General features: G+C 38.9%; 1 protein-coding gene across 1 annotated transcript in view; it reads right to left on the bottom strand.

The window, feature by feature from the left end:
- Positions 1–17784, bottom strand: part of CPO (carboxypeptidase O) — an 84608-nt gene that overhangs the window by 19611 nt on the left and 47213 nt on the right. The window contains exon 3 of the mRNA XM_026492095.4: positions 3312–3441. Coding sequence (XP_026347880.3) covers positions 3312–3439 — 128 coding nt within the window. The 5' untranslated portion in view covers positions 3440–3441. The remainder of the gene's footprint in view (positions 1–3311; positions 3442–17784) is intronic.

The following is a 17784-nucleotide window of genomic DNA, read 5'->3' as shown; positions in this document are numbered from 1 at the left end:
GTCCATGTAACATGCAAAAACAAAACAAAACAACCCCAAAAAACAAAAAAACTGTGTGGGATCTGAGTGAAAACCTCTGATATTAAGAGTGCTTATCATTTTTACATGAGATTAAACACAATACTTAAACCTCAGAAATCCAAATACTTAGTTCAAACAATGTTTAAACTATATACTTAGAAAAGGCAATTTCTTGTTTCTAGGCAATTTCTTGGGTGATGCATTATGCATGTAGAGAGGGAGGAAAATCTGGCTAATCCCCCGAATTATCACCAGTCTCATCTCACCAATCAAATGAAAAGATTATTGTACTTTGTGTATTCTTTATGAATAGGAATTCATAAAATGTTTAACAGAGAAAATGATCCTTTGGGGTACATTATTAATAAATACTGTAGATCTAAAATTGTCTAGTGGAGTTTTGACTGGAATGTATAAAAAGGCAAGAATCTAATGAATACTGAGCCAAATTTTGTATTTTCAATACTTCGTAAGGATACAGTTATATGAATATTTCATGACAGTAATGTATTTTCAAACTTTTTTTTCCTTCTTACAAAATTAGCATACACTTATCGTGGAAAATTTAGAAAGTAAGGAGAGGAGAAAAACAGAAAAGAGAAGGAAGGAATAATCTTCAATAATCCCACCTCCCTGAGTCGTTGATATTTTGGCATATTTCTCATCAATCTTTAATCTTTGCATATTTTTTCTTGAAAACAGTGCAGATTATATCTATATATAATTTTGTATTCACTCCTTTGTATTGCATAATATTCTACCAGAAGCATTTCCTCAAACCAATGAAAACTTTTTATAAACATTATTTTTCATGACTGCATTATATTTGACAGTAGGTATAGATTACATAGCATCATTTACTTAAATATTGTCATTTATGCTGGATATTAAATCTATTTCCCCTTTTGGTATTTTGCTATTGTAAATAATTCTGGAGTTAATGACTTTTTGCATAAATCTTTGTGCTCATCTCTGATTATTTCCTCGCGCTACATTCCAGGAAGAAGAATTAGTAGGTCAAAGAGGACAAGTATTTTCAAGGCATTTGGTTCATATTGCTAGATCCCAAATGATTCTACAGATTTACACTTTTATTGGGAGTGTGCAGCCAATATAAGAGTCCACCACCCTAAATGCTCAAAAGAAATATTGCAAATCTTGTAATCTTTGTTAATCATAGACTTTCTAGACTATTATTACATCATATGTAATGAACAGAGTATCAAAAATGTCAGGTAACCCATGTTTTGCATTAGTAAGAGCCATATAAAAGTGGACATTATTTTCTATTAGTAATAATGAAGATGCAAGCAGCCACTAAGGACCAGGACTAGAAGATTTAAAATGTTTTCCTCTAGTGCAGTCCGAAGCTGCACTTGAGTTACCCAACGGAAGCCACCCTAAGTCCCACTGCCTGAACCACATCACTTCCATAATGTAACCTGGGTTTGAAAAACATTTTTTTTCAAATCTTCATTAAAGAATGTTCACAAAATAAAGAATAATTGAAGGAAAAGTGGGGGGGGGGGGAATCACCAACCAAAGATAACAATGACCAATCTTGGTACATTATTTTTTCTTTTATTTTTCTAAGTATTTTATTACATTTTCTATTCTGCATCTTGCTTTTAGCATAAAACATGGCTTTTCTCATGCTATTAAAATTTTTTGTAATCATTATTCTAATGGATAAATAATACTCCATTGTCATATATCACATGTCAACGTTTACATAACCTAATGTGGGACATTTTGTTATTTCCAAATATTATAATATTTTATATAATATTTATGTTATAAATATAGCTACATCTCAGTGCATAAAACTCTTTCCATACTTAGTTTATTTTCTCAAAGTAAGTTTCCAGAGGCAGGGATCAATGTGTAAGTTTCATTCAGTGTGTGAGTTGTAAGGCTCTTTGTATTTTTAAGCGAGGTGATTCTTTTCCCCAATCAAAGCTCTGTGATATATGAAAGTCTTTGTCTCTAATTTATGAATGAAGAATCTCAGAAAGATAAACACAGTACCTAAATGAAACTAAGTAAACTGATGGAAAACATGAGATGGCAATGTCCAAACAGGTTTTAGTGCCATGGAGATTGTGGGCTCTCTTTTTATATCTGAAATCAGACTATCAAGCTACAAGATAAGCTGAGATTGCACCATTCATCCAGGGCAAAAATCGGAGTGAATTTCTCTGCTCTGGGAGAGTGAGTTTTTTGCAAGATTCTTTTAACCATGAAGCAGAAGAAAAAATACTAACTACAACCGCACATGTTTGCTGAGATATACCAAATGGGCAGGGTGAACCATGTGTGAACAAAGGAGAGCATACACTTTATATGAAAATTACACCACACACACACACACACACACACAGAATTTAACATATATTAAATATTAGGTAAGTTATAATTCATTATGAATAGGAAAGAACACAAACATAAGCAAATAATAAGAGCAGACATATTCTAGACTAATAAAATGAGTAATAATCAAGACAAAACACTAAACCTTTTTAGAAATCAACAAAATGCAAAGTAAATCAATTGGGTATTTTCACACATAAACAGATGCAATTTTTCTAGAGGGCAATTTGGCAACGCATAGCAAGATCCTCACATTTTTCTCAGCTTCTGACCCAGGGATTCCACTTCTTCTAACTTATATTAAAAAAATAATCAAAGATTTGCGAAAGAAATTTCATGTGGCTGGATGCTCACCGTGGCATTTGTAAAAATGACAAAGTAGGAATCAACCATATGCCCCATAGGGTAGCAATGATGGAATATTATTCGTGGTTGCAATATGTTTTAAATGAGTTATGAATGTCGTAGGAAAATTTCTATAATACAATTTAACTGAAAATTTCTGGCAATAGTACTGAATACATAATTATCTATACAAAAATATTAAGAGTAACTATATCTTGGTGAAATATTAAACACTTTAAACATTTTTTTCAAAAATTAGAATAATCTGATTTACCTATTGTGAAACTGTAAATGAAGGATATAGAATTTTCATTATAATTTCCTTTTCTCAATCACAAAATATGACATATCTATTGGTATTTATCATATTTTGTGCTGGAAAATGTTGGCTATTTATTCATTTATTCAAAGATTATAACAGTAATGCTGAATGATAAAACTTTATTAATCTCATCTCATGGTGGTGTGTATGGGTAGGAAGAGGGGAGAATCCAGCTACACTGATCTTGAAAAAAGCTTTCCATTTAGACAATCTAAGTCAAGATAGTCAGCCCCTCTTCCCACTTCACACTCACCCATCATATCCCAGCCCCTCAGGAACCAGGATCCCCAAGAGGTAAAGGGTCCCAAGCAGAGGCTTCATTCTTCTGCAGAGAGAACTAGAAAATCCTGGGCTTCTCCTGCAGGTCAATGGATCAGGCATCTCTGAGAAAGCATAAAGGCGGAGACTTTTACAATCAAGATAAGGTAAGTCAGCTAATGGATGTCTCAGCAGAATTCTAAGTGAACAGTTGTTTTATTAACTCAATCATGTCCTCAAATAGCTTTTTTCTTATACAGTGGAAAGCACTACCATTTGATTTTTCATTTCTCCTTGAAAACCAAATTTATACAAGCTCTTGGCTCCACTAGATCCAGAAAGAAGTTTCTTCCCAATGTGAAGTCCTCATTTCTAGGAATTCCCATCACCTATACTTACTTAGGAGCTTAATTACTCCTGCTGGTCCCTCCCCACAGGTTTCTGGGCATAATGGGTTGTATGTCTTCTGCCCTGGGTATGGTAGGCATGGTTATTATTAGGATTTCCACTCCCCTCTTAAAGCTGTATTTTGGATCAAGTGCCTTCTCTTGTTTCAAGAGATCACACCACCAACTTCTTAAACAAATCCAGGTCTCTCCAAATCTGAACATTGAAAACATTTTAAATCCTTTCTCAAGTGGATTTTCTCACACAGCCCTCTCACATAAAGGACTAGGTCAGATACCCCACCACGTTTTCAGGCAAACCCAGATATGCCTGCATCTCAAACATGACCGCTAAAAAGTAAAAGCTCAAGTTAAGAACATTGCTAAAAGTCTAACTGAGCAAGGCAAGATTTAGTGCAGAGAAGTAGAGGATTTAAACGGAGTCCTTGGCATTTGGGGGCCCAGTCTAAATCCTTTGCTCTGTATTCATTCATTCATTCATTCATTCATTCATTCATTCATTTATTCATTCACTCATTCATTCTACAAAAATGTTAACAAGTACCCACTCTATACCATGCATCAGTACAAAGATGAAAACATACAAAAATGAATAAGGCAGAGCATCTCTCTGCTTTATGGAACTCAAAATAGAATTAAGAGAACAATAAACAAGTGTACAAACAAATAATACAATTTCAAGTAAAAGGAAATCAAATTAAGGAGATAGGGGGTGATCATGGGCCCAGACTATATTGAGATGGAGAGGCCTGTCCTGATTTATTTAAGATGATTCTTGAAGTAAGTTCTAAATGATATGGTTCGTGCAAAAGGTTGTAGGAAAAGTGTACTAGGTAAAGGGACCAGCATGTGTAAGGGTCCCAGGGAAGAAATGAACTTGGTCCCATTGTGGAACTGGAAGAAAGCCAGTGTTTGAGTGAAGTGAGATTGAGAGAGTGATGGAAGATGAGGTCAAGGAGATAGGCAAGGGGGAAGATCTTGTAGAGACCATGGGCTATAGTATGGACTTTGAATATTATTCTAAGAAGTCACCGAAAAGGCTTTGGCTTTATATTTTAAATAATTTGTCTGGCTGCTGCATAGACTGTAGCAAGAGACAGAATAGAAACAGAGAGGCCAGCTGGGAGGATAAAATAGCATGCCAAGGGAGAGATGATGGGGTCTCAGGCTAGCCAGTCATAGTGATACGGTACAACATGGTCACACTGGGAATTTATTTTAGAAGCAAATTTGCTTATGGAATAATTGTGAACTGTGAAGGAATTAGGAAACTCAAGAACAATTCCTAGATTTTGAGGCCACGAAATGGAGTGAATAGTGGTGACTTTTCACGAGATGAGGAAAATTGAGGGAGGACAAGATTTGAGGAGAGGAAAACTCAAGAATTGTATTTGGCTTTGATAAGTTCGAGATGCTTATTAGATATCCTGGGGATTTTCAGGTGGGTAACTACTGTGGCAGGCTGGAGCCGAGGGAGGTTGGAGTGAGGTGCACGAATTTGTGACTCCAGCTTATAAAAGGTGGTGTTTGAAGCCACATGAGGAGCTCATGTAGGGTGTGAATATAGATCGAAAAGAACAAAGACTGAGCCTTGGGCTGGTCTAACATTTAGAGGCCTTGGTAGAAGAGAGGAATCCAGCAACGGAAATTGAGAAAGAACAGCCAGTGAAGTAGGTGGAAAACTGCGAGACTGTTGTGTCCTAGAAGCCAAGTGAGAAAAGCATTTTAAGAAAGTGGGAGTTACCAGCTGGGCCAAATGTTGTTCTGAAGTGGAGTCAGATGAGGACTGAGGACTAGCAATCTTACACAGCAGGATAGAGGTTCCCGGAGACCTTGAAAAGAGCAATTTCAGTCAACATGTGGTAGAGACAAAAGCCTGACTGGAGTTGGTTAAAGAAGGAAAGCCAAGTGAGAAAGTGGAGGCAGTGAGTACAGAAAACTCCATCAGCAGAGAACATGGCTCTCACCATAATAGCAACTTCGTCATTATGATCTTCCATCATCCCTTTGGGATATCGTTGATGCAGAAATCTTGAATTTGAATTTCGATGGTGTTCAGAATGAGACGTAAAATGTAACACCATGATACTCTGCCCCTCACCCATGTGCTGGTCAGAGCAGACACCTCAGTCGTCCTAACTCTGAAGCAAAGGTTTTAATGGGGCTGTGAGTTACACAGAAGGAGAATGGAACCAAGGAGTTGAGGGTGGTTTTTTTTTTTTCCATTCTCCTACTATTTGGAATTGGACCAAGATGGACTCAGGGCAAAAAGATGTATGGTAATCCAAATAAAAAGCGAGATTAGACTAGGCTTCCCCCTCCAACAGATATATAATTCCATGCTGTTATTCTGAAGTAAAAAACATAAATATAAATAAGAAATACACAAAAATACAGAAACAATACATACAAATTGTTAGCAGAAACCTGCAAATAATTTCTTAAAGTATGTTGTGAGAACATTGGCATCGCTACACAGGGTTTTCCTAATGGTCACTGATAATTGGATTTTCCTCAGTCCCCATGTTCAATTGCACTGCAATATGTGGTTTGCTGCCAACTCACTGGCCAAAGATTATCTTTCTGCAACATTACGGAATGAAAGCAGTAACCTAGAGCACCCAGGGCCAATGAACTGGCACCATGGACTCCTCGCTAACAAGGATGAATTATTATCACATCTTTCCTGGTGATTAGATTATTCCTTATCGTTGTGTTTTATAGCTTTCTAGTTAGTCATCTCAAACAATTTATTCACAATAATAGTGTTTTTTATTATTGCTGTTTTATAGTTCCTATAACAGTAAAATTTATCCTCAACTCTATTATTACAATATTCAACTACAAATGGAATTCTTGTTTTTATTTGATTGTGCTTTAAAGCCATAACAATAAAATTTACTCCCAAAAATATTACCGCAAGTTTTATGTCCTTTAAACTACTTGATAGCGTGCCTACAAACACGTGTGGTTCTTTAAGCCCACATGAGAGAAGACCTGCCAAAACATAGACATTGTTCTAGGAAAGACGTGGGAATTGGTTGCTATTATGGTGAGAGCCATGTTCTTTGACAGAGTAAGTAATAAAAGAAGAAATGACAGAACCTTCGAGACTACTGATTTAGAGGAAGTTTACATTCTAATTGGCAGAAATGTTTGTTTAAAAAATCAACCTCATTTTTCTTACATGTCAAACCCTGGACATTTCTACCATCTTCGTCCCCCAAAATAATGTGCTCTCAAAATGAAGCCCCTGATTTCTCACGGCTGGTTGCCATATGAGTTGGAAAGAGGCTCTACAAAATATTATTAGCAAAGGCCAGGGTCATTTTGAAAGTAAACAACTTGAGGAACCTAAAAATTGAAAGGTACACAGCCAAGCCAGCTCACCATCTCTACTGTTCCTCAATTTTTCTCACTGACCCTGAACCTATGGTCATCACAGTGAAACTCCTCACTTGCCATGTACCTTTTATACCTGGTGATGTGACTTTTATGGCTGAGTCAAAGGGCTAGAACATGAATTATAGGCCACCCAGTGGAACAAATTATCAGTAGGACTCAAGAAAGAGGTGTGTCCGTTGGGCAAAAATTAGGGTGTGTTTAGGGGATTTGTCTCAGATGGATAATAAGTTGACTTATGGTCACAAGCAGGGGTGCAGGCAGATTGGGTGGAGACACAAGCCAGTTGTCACTCAGAGATTACAGCCTTAGTAGCAGAAGAGGCAAAATCAGTTTGGTTTCTATGGCAGCACCAAGATTACATTCTTGTTCTGACAGAAGCTTGAGAGAACACTGCCATCATCTAAGATAATAAATGAGTGGATGAGTGCATGGGTAGATGGGTGGATGTGTGGATTCCTGCATGCATGAGTGGATGGATGGATACATGAATCTATATGCATGTTATTGACAGATGGCATTAGTCCATTGGCTAGATCTAGCCTCTCACCTATGCAGCAAGGCCCTTAGCTTTCTGTGACCATCTGCTTGCCTTCACCCAGCTGAGGTAGCTACGGTTGTACCTTGTTGAGGTCTACTTTCAAGAGAAAAACTGCTGCCAATCTCTGGCTGTGAGTACTTTCAGAATCTGACTCAGCATTCAAGCTGAGACTAAGCGCTGCGTAAGAGACATTCCCTAGCCAATGACTGAGCACGGAAGTGGTGCAAGGGTTCACCACAGTACCTGTGCAGCATTTGTCTAGAGGCAATATTCTTGGAGTGGCACCACACTCAGAGGCTCTTCGTACCCAATCCTCCTTTCTTCTCCTTCACTTTTCACAGATGTCAGATCTGCATCATGCTCTGAAGGCTCTCCTTGCCTTCTCCTTCTTCCTCTTTATCTTTCAAGGATTACCCCCTGAAAATCTCTTCCACTTCTAGGTTCATCTTGGCACCTGCTTCTCAGATGATCCAGCCAACATATCAACCAGACTCCAAGACAAATGAAAATAGGTGACTATGATTGTCCTTGGGTCGTAGGGATCTTTCTGGACTTTGTGGATATTTAAATGCAGAAACCAAATTGCAGTTCAGAAGCACAGGGGCAATCCTACACAACCAGTCCTTAGCAGGCTTCCAAAACAAAGCCAGCAAACTACAGAAAATCACTTGCTAGCTAAATAGCACACCGTACTAGTTGGCCTAAAAAAAAAAAAAAAGTATTTTCTATCTCACTGCTTGCTTGCCTTGTCTAATGTGTTCACAGTACTGTATGGCAGGGTCCTCAAACTTTTTGTGGAGATGATAAACTTCGCTCTTTCCCTCATGCTGAAGTATCTTCTATTTAGATCATCATGGGAAGGAAGAGGAACAGGGAAGAAATATATGCTTTCAAATGCCAACAGTGGAGGTGGGAGGGCAAGGAGAGAGAAGACATCCCAGAGAAGAGCCTGAATTTCCTCCAGAAACCCCAGCCACCTGCCTAGGCGAGGGATGGGCATAGAACCAAGGTGTGGGAAGGGCAATTACCTTGGGAATTAGACCCTTGGATGCTTTTCCATCTCTTTCCCAATTGGATAGTATCTTATTCAGCATTAACTACCAACTAATTTAAAAAACAAAAACAAAAACATTTTTGATTCATCACCCAGGATCATCACTCTGGAAAACTTGGTAAGTAGGATTATTATTTGCCATCTGCTTCCATTGATTTCTCAGGTATAAAGAAAAGGCAAAAGATATGGAAACAACCTGAGTGCCCATCAACAGATGAATGGGTAAAGAAGATGTGAGATCTAGATATCTCATAGAATTATTCAGGTATGAGAAAGAAAGAAATTCTGCCATGTGTGACAACACGGACAGACCATGAGAGCAGTATGCTAAGTGAAATAAGTTAGAGAAAGATAAATACTGTAAGATATCACTTATATATGAAATCTAAACAAAAAGCCAAACTCATAGAATCAGAGAGAAGGATGGTTCCCAGAGGAAGGGAGGTGAGAGAAATGGGGAGATGTTGGTCAAAGGGTACAAACTTCAGTCAGAAGATGAATAAATTTGGGGGTTCTCATATACAGCATGGTCATTACAGTTAATAATACTTTATTATATACTTGAAAGTTGCTAAGAGAGTAAATACTACATGCTCTCATCACAAAAAAAGAAACGGTAATTATGTGACATGAAGAAGGTGTTAGCTAATTCTATGGTGGTCATCAGTTCGCAATAGAGAAGTGTATCAAGTCAACATGTTGTACATCTTAAACTTAAATAATGTTATATGTCCATTACATCTCAATAAAGCTATAAATATAGGTGCATATATAGTGAAATATACATACATGTAGGCGTGTATGAAAGAAAGGCAACACAATTAGAACAGGCTTTCTTCTCTTCTCTGGATTTTCCCCCAGGTTCATCGTCCTACACCTTTTCAGTTCTGTTGACTGTATTTAGCAAGATCATTGTTAAAGATTATTACATTCATTGTCTGAATCTCAGTGCAACACTTGCTGGGGCATGCACAGAGCACTGGGTTAAAAATCAGAAGGCTTGGGTTCTAATTTTTGTTCCTTCATTTATCAGCCATGTGACTGGGGGCAAACCTCTCCTGTCTTCCTTCATAAACGGTTGTAACTGTCTGCCCTCCCACTCAGACTTGTGGGACATATTAAATGAAATAATGTATGTGAGAGCCCTGTGCAGGCTGTAAAAACTGTCAAAAATATATGGTGTAATTATCGTTGACACTAATAACAAGGATCTGTAACCAGATTACAGATCTGCACAAGATTATTCCAGTATGATAACCACACTGTATAGAAGAGAAAAACCAAACTCCCAAACAGTAAAATGTAGAACTGTTTTCTCCTTTATCATGAAATTTTTTGACATAAAGTTCTCTAGAGAATTTTCCTAAAGGTGGGGCAAACATGGAAGGGCTTCTCAGCTTTACATACATTGGAAAAACAGATTTTTTAAAATGAGCATCTGTTGAAAACGAGCTGTATTTTAGCTACTAAAATCAACTTGTAAAATCTATATAATCCTAGCTTGCTGTTTATGACCTAAGAACATTTTCCAGCATAGCTGGCTTCTAATATAAAATATCCTTAATTTAATGTAATTCCTGTATTTGTATTCCTGTGAATTTCACTCTATGTCTAAAATAAAAAGATAGAAATGAGACTCCTACTTTCTTTCATATGTTCATATGTTGAGGTTCATTTTTTACAGAAAAGTCGTTACTAAAATTACTATGGGGTTTAATCAACCCAAATACATTCAAAAAATTTCAGTTCCACACTTGTATACTGAGACCACCAAATTTCACAAGACTCCTACTTGTTATTTCCATAGATGGAAATAATGTCAGCCAAAGGGGGGGGGTTGCATATCTCTTACCCTAACTTTCCTATGTCCAGTTTGCTTCTATCCGTATTTCCTTAACCCCCAGAAGGATGCCATGTTGCTCTGATGGGAAGTCTTTTAAAAGTTAAAGCAAATTACAGAGTCATCACGGAAGTTTGTAGAGTGATTACTACGTCCCACATACTGTGCTTTCATGCATAAGCAGCCTTCCTGTAGTAGTGATGTGGGAAACAAAAGCAAAAGAAAAAATTAGATTTCCTTACTGCTTACAGCGCATCGACAAGTCCTCGAAGCAGGTAGAGTGACCTTCCCCTAGGACCTCAGTTACCTCAATGCTGACAATGCTATAGGAAAAAGGCAATCTTAGCTTAACATTATCCCGACACCCCAGGATACTGTGAGTCTACTTTATACATATAAAAATTCCTTTGGAAACTTCCTTTTTATCTACCTCCCCCTGCCCCCCGCAAGATATATGGCCCACTGATAAACTATTTGGAATCTCATGACTGAGTTTTTACTAAACAATAATAAATGACCTTTTCCTAACAGTAGCTAGCTCCCCTCAGGGTCCTGGCAACCTTGTTTGTAGATTTCCTTGTGGGCCTGTGCTGTCCCTAACCCCTCCCAACTTGAAAGTATATAATCAGACACCTGTCGCAACCCCAGTGCAGCTCTTTCTGCTCACAGGTCCTGTCCCTGTGTTTTAATAAAACCATTACCTTTTTGAACCTAAGATGCCTCAAGAATCCTTTCTTGACTGTTTGCCTTGAACCCCAACATCTACATCAGTAGGATCAATTATTGACCCCAATTACAGAAAAGGAAACTGAGCCACAGAAGTCTGCATTGACCATGTTATCTAAAACCGAAAATAAAAATCAGAGTGTGGGGGCGCCTGGGCGGCTCAGTTGGTTAAGCGTCAGTCAGACTCTTGGTTTCCGCTCAGGTCATGCTCTCAGGGTCGTGAGATGGAGCCCTGCTCGCAGGACCACACTCAGTGGGGAGTCTTCTTGAAGATTCTCTCCCTCTGCCCCTCCCCCCCAACTTGTGCACGCTCTCTCTCTCTCTCTCTCTAAAATAAACAAATAAATCTAAAAAAAAAAAAAATCGGAATGTGCACCAGGGACTAGCATCACCAGCATCTCCTCGGCAAGATCAGAAAAGCGGAATCTCCATCCCAGACTCTCCATTCTAGAAAGGCTCCCAAATGAGTCACATTTTGTTACCTTTGTATTCGTTTGTTTAGTGTGGCTCCTATTTGCTTCTGTGAACATTTCCTTAATACCCTAGAGGAATGCTTTGTCACTACTGCACTTGCTTTCTTCGCCACCTGGAGCATTTTCCACAAACCACCCACCACTAATCAAGATTTCCCTCATTGTCTTAGCAGCCCCTGGAGGCAAATCACCAAGTCTCTCTGAGCCCTTGCTCCCCCTGCTAGAAAACCAGGATGAAAATACCTCTCTTAGGGTTACTAGAAGGGTTAACATTAAATCAAAGGACGCTTGTAAATTGCATAGCACGGTAGTTCATTAACTTGGTTTCATTTTAGAATCATCTGGAGGGTTTTCCCTGGCACCTCCCTTCCCAGACCAATTACATTTGAATTTCTGATAATGGGGCCTGGGCAGCAGCATTTTTACATTCCCACAGGTGATTCTAATGGGTAGTGAGGCTTGAGAATCTCTGGCACCCATTGCCTTGTACATAGTAGATGCCAAATAAAATTGAGCCCTGATCATTATTTTTTCTTTTTCTTTTCTTTTCTTTCTTTCTTTTTTTTTTTTTTAGAGACAGACGGAAAGTGGGAGCAGGGAAGGGTGAGAGGGAGAGGGAGAGAGAGAATCAAGCCAGGCTCAGAGCCTGACATAGGGCTCGATCTCATGGCTCAGAGATCACAACCTGAGCCAAAGTCAAGAGTGGGAGGCTTAACCTACTGAGCCACCCCGCATTTTTCCTACCCAGGCCCCTGTCAAAGAGCAAATCTCTCTGAACTGACCATGCTGATTTCCTCCCTGTCTTGTCACAACAGGCTCTGTCGTCCCTTTCTTTTGGGCTTTCTGAAGTCCTAGCCCTGAAATCATACCTTTACTCTGAAATCTTTTTTGGGGACTCCAGTCGTAATCACTGTCTTTTCTCAAATCCAGTAGCAACCTGAAGGCTCTATTGTACAACTTACTGCCTGACTCCGTTCCGTGCAGTTTGCAACTATTTCATGTGCGTCAAATTGTGTGTGTTGCAGGCCCCCAGCTCAGTGCTAAGGACACTCTAAACTAGACACTGAAAAAGGATTTTTTTTAAAAAACATAAAATCAAGACTTTCATATAAAATGCATTCAGGTCAAAGATTTTATTTACTGCATGAATTAACGAGAGTCAGTAAGAAGTTAGAACCTGTTCAAAGGAAAAGTCCGAGAAACAGATACATCAGCAGCAGGAATGCTGAAATGAATTTATAAAAGATGCAAAATTCGTCACTTCTTTTCACTGAACACTATTCAGTGGTATTTCTATGGATAAGAGTCATTTGGACTGTTATCCATTTTTTACAGTGTCCAGAGCTGTAAAATATATCAAAAACAATGAAAAACAGATAATCACAAGGAGTGTCCTAGACAGTGTCTAGTTTTACCATCGTAGATGCCCCACAATCTTTGTGGACTATTACATAGCTTTTCACGATTTTTCCTGACAACGCTCAGTATTTTTATGGTCTATTCCTTTTTGGGGCAGTTAGAAAGGTTAGTTGACGATCAGGAAAAAAGCTTTACTTAATTAGGAATTTGTGTGAGATTAATTCGGCTCAGGGTATCTTCAAATAACTGCAGCCGAGGTAAAGCCCAAATTCAAACTTTATCTGGAATAACCCAGACCTCTGAGATGTCTGTACAAATTTTACTATTAATAAGGAGGCCAAACTTCCAATATTGCTTGGAAAGTTGTTATCGTCAAGCTGGCCAAGCTAGGAAGGAAAGGTAATTTTTAAAATTGATAATGACAAAAAAAAAAATTATGACCTGTTGGTCGTTAAAAATATATATGGATTTTAATGCTGAATTGGCTGCCTAAACCCATTTAGTTAACTTTATTCATTCTGAAATGTATGTTATTAGTCTAATGTTAGTCACTGATCATTTCTGATGAGTGTACAAGTATTTGGGGTGTATTTCCTTAGGACTTAGCACAGTAGAATGAAAAGGTCTACAATTACTTTATGGAAAATTGAACTAAATTATAAATTACAAGATCCTGCCATAGTCTCCTAATTCACCTGCCTGCAGCCACTCCTTCTTTCCTCCAATCTGTTCCCTACTCTGATTCCAGAAAAAGCTTTTCAAATCCCAGATTTCTCTGTATCTTTCCCTGACTTCACATTACTTTAAGGATTAAGATAATTACTTGTCATTTCCTAGGACCATGTGGTTTGACCCTTTCCGATGACCCTACCCTGGTTTAGATAACCATCACCATCCCCTTCATACCCCAACCCATTCATTTCTCAGGGAGGTCTTCCCTGGCCCCCTCCCACTCCTAACCAGGTTATCTCTTCCTATTATATATGCTCTCTTATTAGCACTAATCAAGAGTCCTTTATAGCACTAATTAAGGCCACAATTTCATGCTTACTGATGTGATGTTTTGGTTTTTGTCCGTCTCTGCCATTAGACTTATCCATGAGAGCAGGGGATATATCTCCATTGCCTAGCATGGGGCCAGGCCCAGAAAGGGCCCTCAATAATTAATGAATTAATAACTGTATAAACAGTCACTGGTTATATACAAACAGCAGTTTCTTCTCGGCCCCTGTGGCTTATCTATTTTGCTCATGTGTTTTGTTCGAGTTTTTCTTGTTTTGCTTTCCTTTGGTGCTGGTTTGATAAGACGACATCACAGAAAAGGGAAGGACGAGGCATGGACTGAGCAGGTGCCAGGACGCTCGCAGAGTATTTTCACATGATTTCATTTGATCCTCATAATCTATGTCGTAGGTATTATTTTTCCAGTTTTATAGAGATGAAACTGAGGCTTAGTGATATCATGCAAATGATACCTCTAGAAAATGCTGGAGCTGAGTTCGAGCCCAGATTTGCCCTTTATCGCTGGACTTGGCATCAAAGACCTTGTTTGGTCAGCAGGCTGGGAAGTCACCTTCTGCACCGTTTAAATAAAGCTGTGGGCCTCAGTCTCCTCCTCTACAAAATAAAGGTTAGAAGCCAACATCAACGTGCATTTCTTTAATCACGAGTACTGTGCCAAAGTTTCCACACGATGGACTGCTGTTCTCTGTGGTAGAGCTGCCAGGCTCCTTTGCCACTTATGATGTGGGTGGATGACAAAAATGGCCACAGATCTGCCCGTTTGCCGACTCCACACACTTTGGCAGTGCCCTCCCGCATGGACTCTGGGACCGACCATGTGACTGTTTGGGCTCATTGAACAGTAGCCAGTATGATGCAGGCAGAGACACGTAAAGCACTTGTGCGTTGGGGTTTGCCCCGTGGCTGCACTTGGAACCCATCTGCCACAGATGATCAAACCTCGATGAGACTTTCAGATGATGCAAGCAGGTGCCCCATGGCGTCAGCCGACAGCTAGCCAACCCTTAGAGGCCAGACCACCTAACTGACCCCAGACGCCTGAGGAAGCCAGCAGACACCAGCAGAAGGAGTAGCGTGAGTCAGTCCAAGTTACCAAACCAGGGACTCAGGCGCTAAATAAATGGTTATCATTTTAAGCTGCTACGTTTTGGGTTCTGACTCTCTCTACATAAAATTTCTTTATTTTTAACAGTAAGTTTGTATTATATGTTGGTCTTATAGTTTTCCCATTCTAAGAGAAATATGTCATATTTTCTAGATTTATTCTATTAAATGATATAAAATTTATAACTTAAAAGACACATATCTCTTCTTCATAGGTGGGAGAAATAGACTCTTTTATTTTCTTCTGATTATGATACAATTTAACCCATTAATTCATTTGGAACTTAATGAAATTTTAGGGATGAGGCAAGGATTTAAATTCTTTTCCTCCACATTAATATTCAATTGTGACATCCTTTATCATTTAATAACTCCTTTCTCAACTGCTGTATTGCTTCATGGTCTTCAAGTATTAATTTCATATAATGTATTAGTTATATTCCTCGGAATTGCTATGGCATTCTATGAACTAACTTTTCTTTTTATAATTTAATACCATAATTTTATTACAATTTTACTATTCATCAAAATAAAATATATTAGTAATATGCAACTTATAAAAGTTGTTTATTTATAATAGTGTAATTAATGAAGGCCCTTTATGTACCACAGAGCGCTGTTTCTTTCTCTCTGTTAATTTCCATGGCCTTTTATCTTCCTTCTGGCTCCTCCACAATTCTGCTTCTTTTGTAGTTATCTGTGTCATTCCCACCATTCTCCACCTGACTGTAAACTTCTCAAGAGTGGGAAGAGTACATATTTTCCCTTTGCTCAGGGTTTTCCAAGACATCATGTCCAGGACCTATTTGTTAGAGTGATGTGAAGTTTCATATTCCAGCAGACATTTGCCCCTAATGCAGTCTTCCAGAACCTGTGAGTGTTTCTTAATCATTAAGTTCCAAAATCTGTACAAAGCTTGTCTTGTTGCCCTGCCTGGTGTTACCGAAACAGAATATCTGCAAGCTAGGAAGGGAAACTCTTGGATAGTTCAAAAAACAGGTTGTAAATTTAACTGATCAGGATATCAGTGGAAATATGTTTTAATTATTAGTATAATAATTGGGTGCAAGACTGGGGATAGATTTTAGGTCAATGCCAGCCTACTGGACAAAGCTCCATACAAACCCCCAGGGCCTACAAGGATGGCTCCGGTATGGTCTCTGCTTTCAAAGCCAAGATAATAATAAATTGACCCAAGGCTAGGAGAGTTGCAAAGTTTAATGACATGATTTTGCAAATCTCATGTCAACTACTTGAAAGAAAAATTCTCTGTAAGAATTAATGTCAAGACTGTCATTTAAAAATCCAGCTCCAATGTCTGTTTTCTTCTCCCACTCACAAATCTGTTTTTCAAGTAGGATCTATTTGTTGTTTAAACTTTTTCCTCTTCCTTATCCTTGGTTGTGGGAGGTTCCCACTAGGTTGTGAGGAATGCACTGAGAAGTAGAATGTCAAGGCCAGGGACACATCTGGACCTGCAAAGCTCACATCCCAGCCCTGCTCCAGCTCTAATGATTCCCATAAACACTCCACTCCCATGGCCTTGCCCCAGACCTTTCCCTCACCTTGGCACGCACCATCTCTCAAATCCTGTCCAACCCAATCCTCATGGAGCATGTGTCAACAAGGTTCTTGCCAGCTCCCTTAACATCTTCACCCTCTCCTACACCCACCTGAAAATCTAATCACTCTGGACCATTTACACCATCCACCTCTTTTGCTTCTCTACCCTGGCATCTGAGAGTGAGGGGAAAGATCTCATAACTGCCATATTGCTGATGCTTATTCAGCCAATATTTGTTGAGCACCTGCTATGCACTAAAAACAGTAGAAGAAACTATACTAGACTCAGAAAAGAATACAGCAGTGAATAAGACAGAGTTTCCTCCTTGGGAGAGCAGGGAAGCTCAACAACTATACCATAGTGTGATAAGTCATTATCATATGGAAATTCAGAGTCCCAGAGTACCGTGGAAGCCCACAGGAAGGCACCTAACCTAGAGACTTAAGGGGTCGGGGAAGGTTATGTCACTTAAAATTCATGGTCTTCAACTCCAGTGGGGCCCTTGGCACCACTCAACCATTATTTCATAGTTGTCTAGTCAACCACAATTCCCCAAAAGGAGTATCTAAGCCTTCATGGCTCTCTTCAAGACCCCTTGTCCACTCGTGTCTTACTCATCTCTCAGTAGATAAGACAGCCCTTGACTGCACTGAGGAAGTCCAATCCATGTTTACAAATCCATTTCCACTGCAACTCCTCCCTACCTCCCCTCCTGATTCTGTAGAAAAGGTGCCCTTTTTTGGATCCTCTCTCTCTACCATTACACTCAATTCTAGGACCAGGACCTTGACAAATTGGTTTATTTCTCTCCCTCACTTATATTCTTTTATGTTCAAGCTCTTCCTCTTAATTACTCAAACACGGCTAATAAACATACACAAATCTCTAATACACAAAAAGTAAATTATAAATAAATAAAAATATTATGCAACCCAAATGCTCTCAGATTTGATCAGCTTCCAGATTGAACTTAAA

The sequence above is a fragment of the Ursus arctos genome, unplaced genomic scaffold (assembly GCF_023065955.2).
Source record: "Ursus arctos isolate Adak ecotype North America unplaced genomic scaffold, UrsArc2.0 scaffold_1, whole genome shotgun sequence".
NCBI classification, from domain to species: Eukaryota; Metazoa; Chordata; class Mammalia; order Carnivora; family Ursidae; genus Ursus; species Ursus arctos.
Note: the sequence above shows the minus strand (reverse complement) of the source record. Positions and strands in the feature narration are given on the sequence as shown.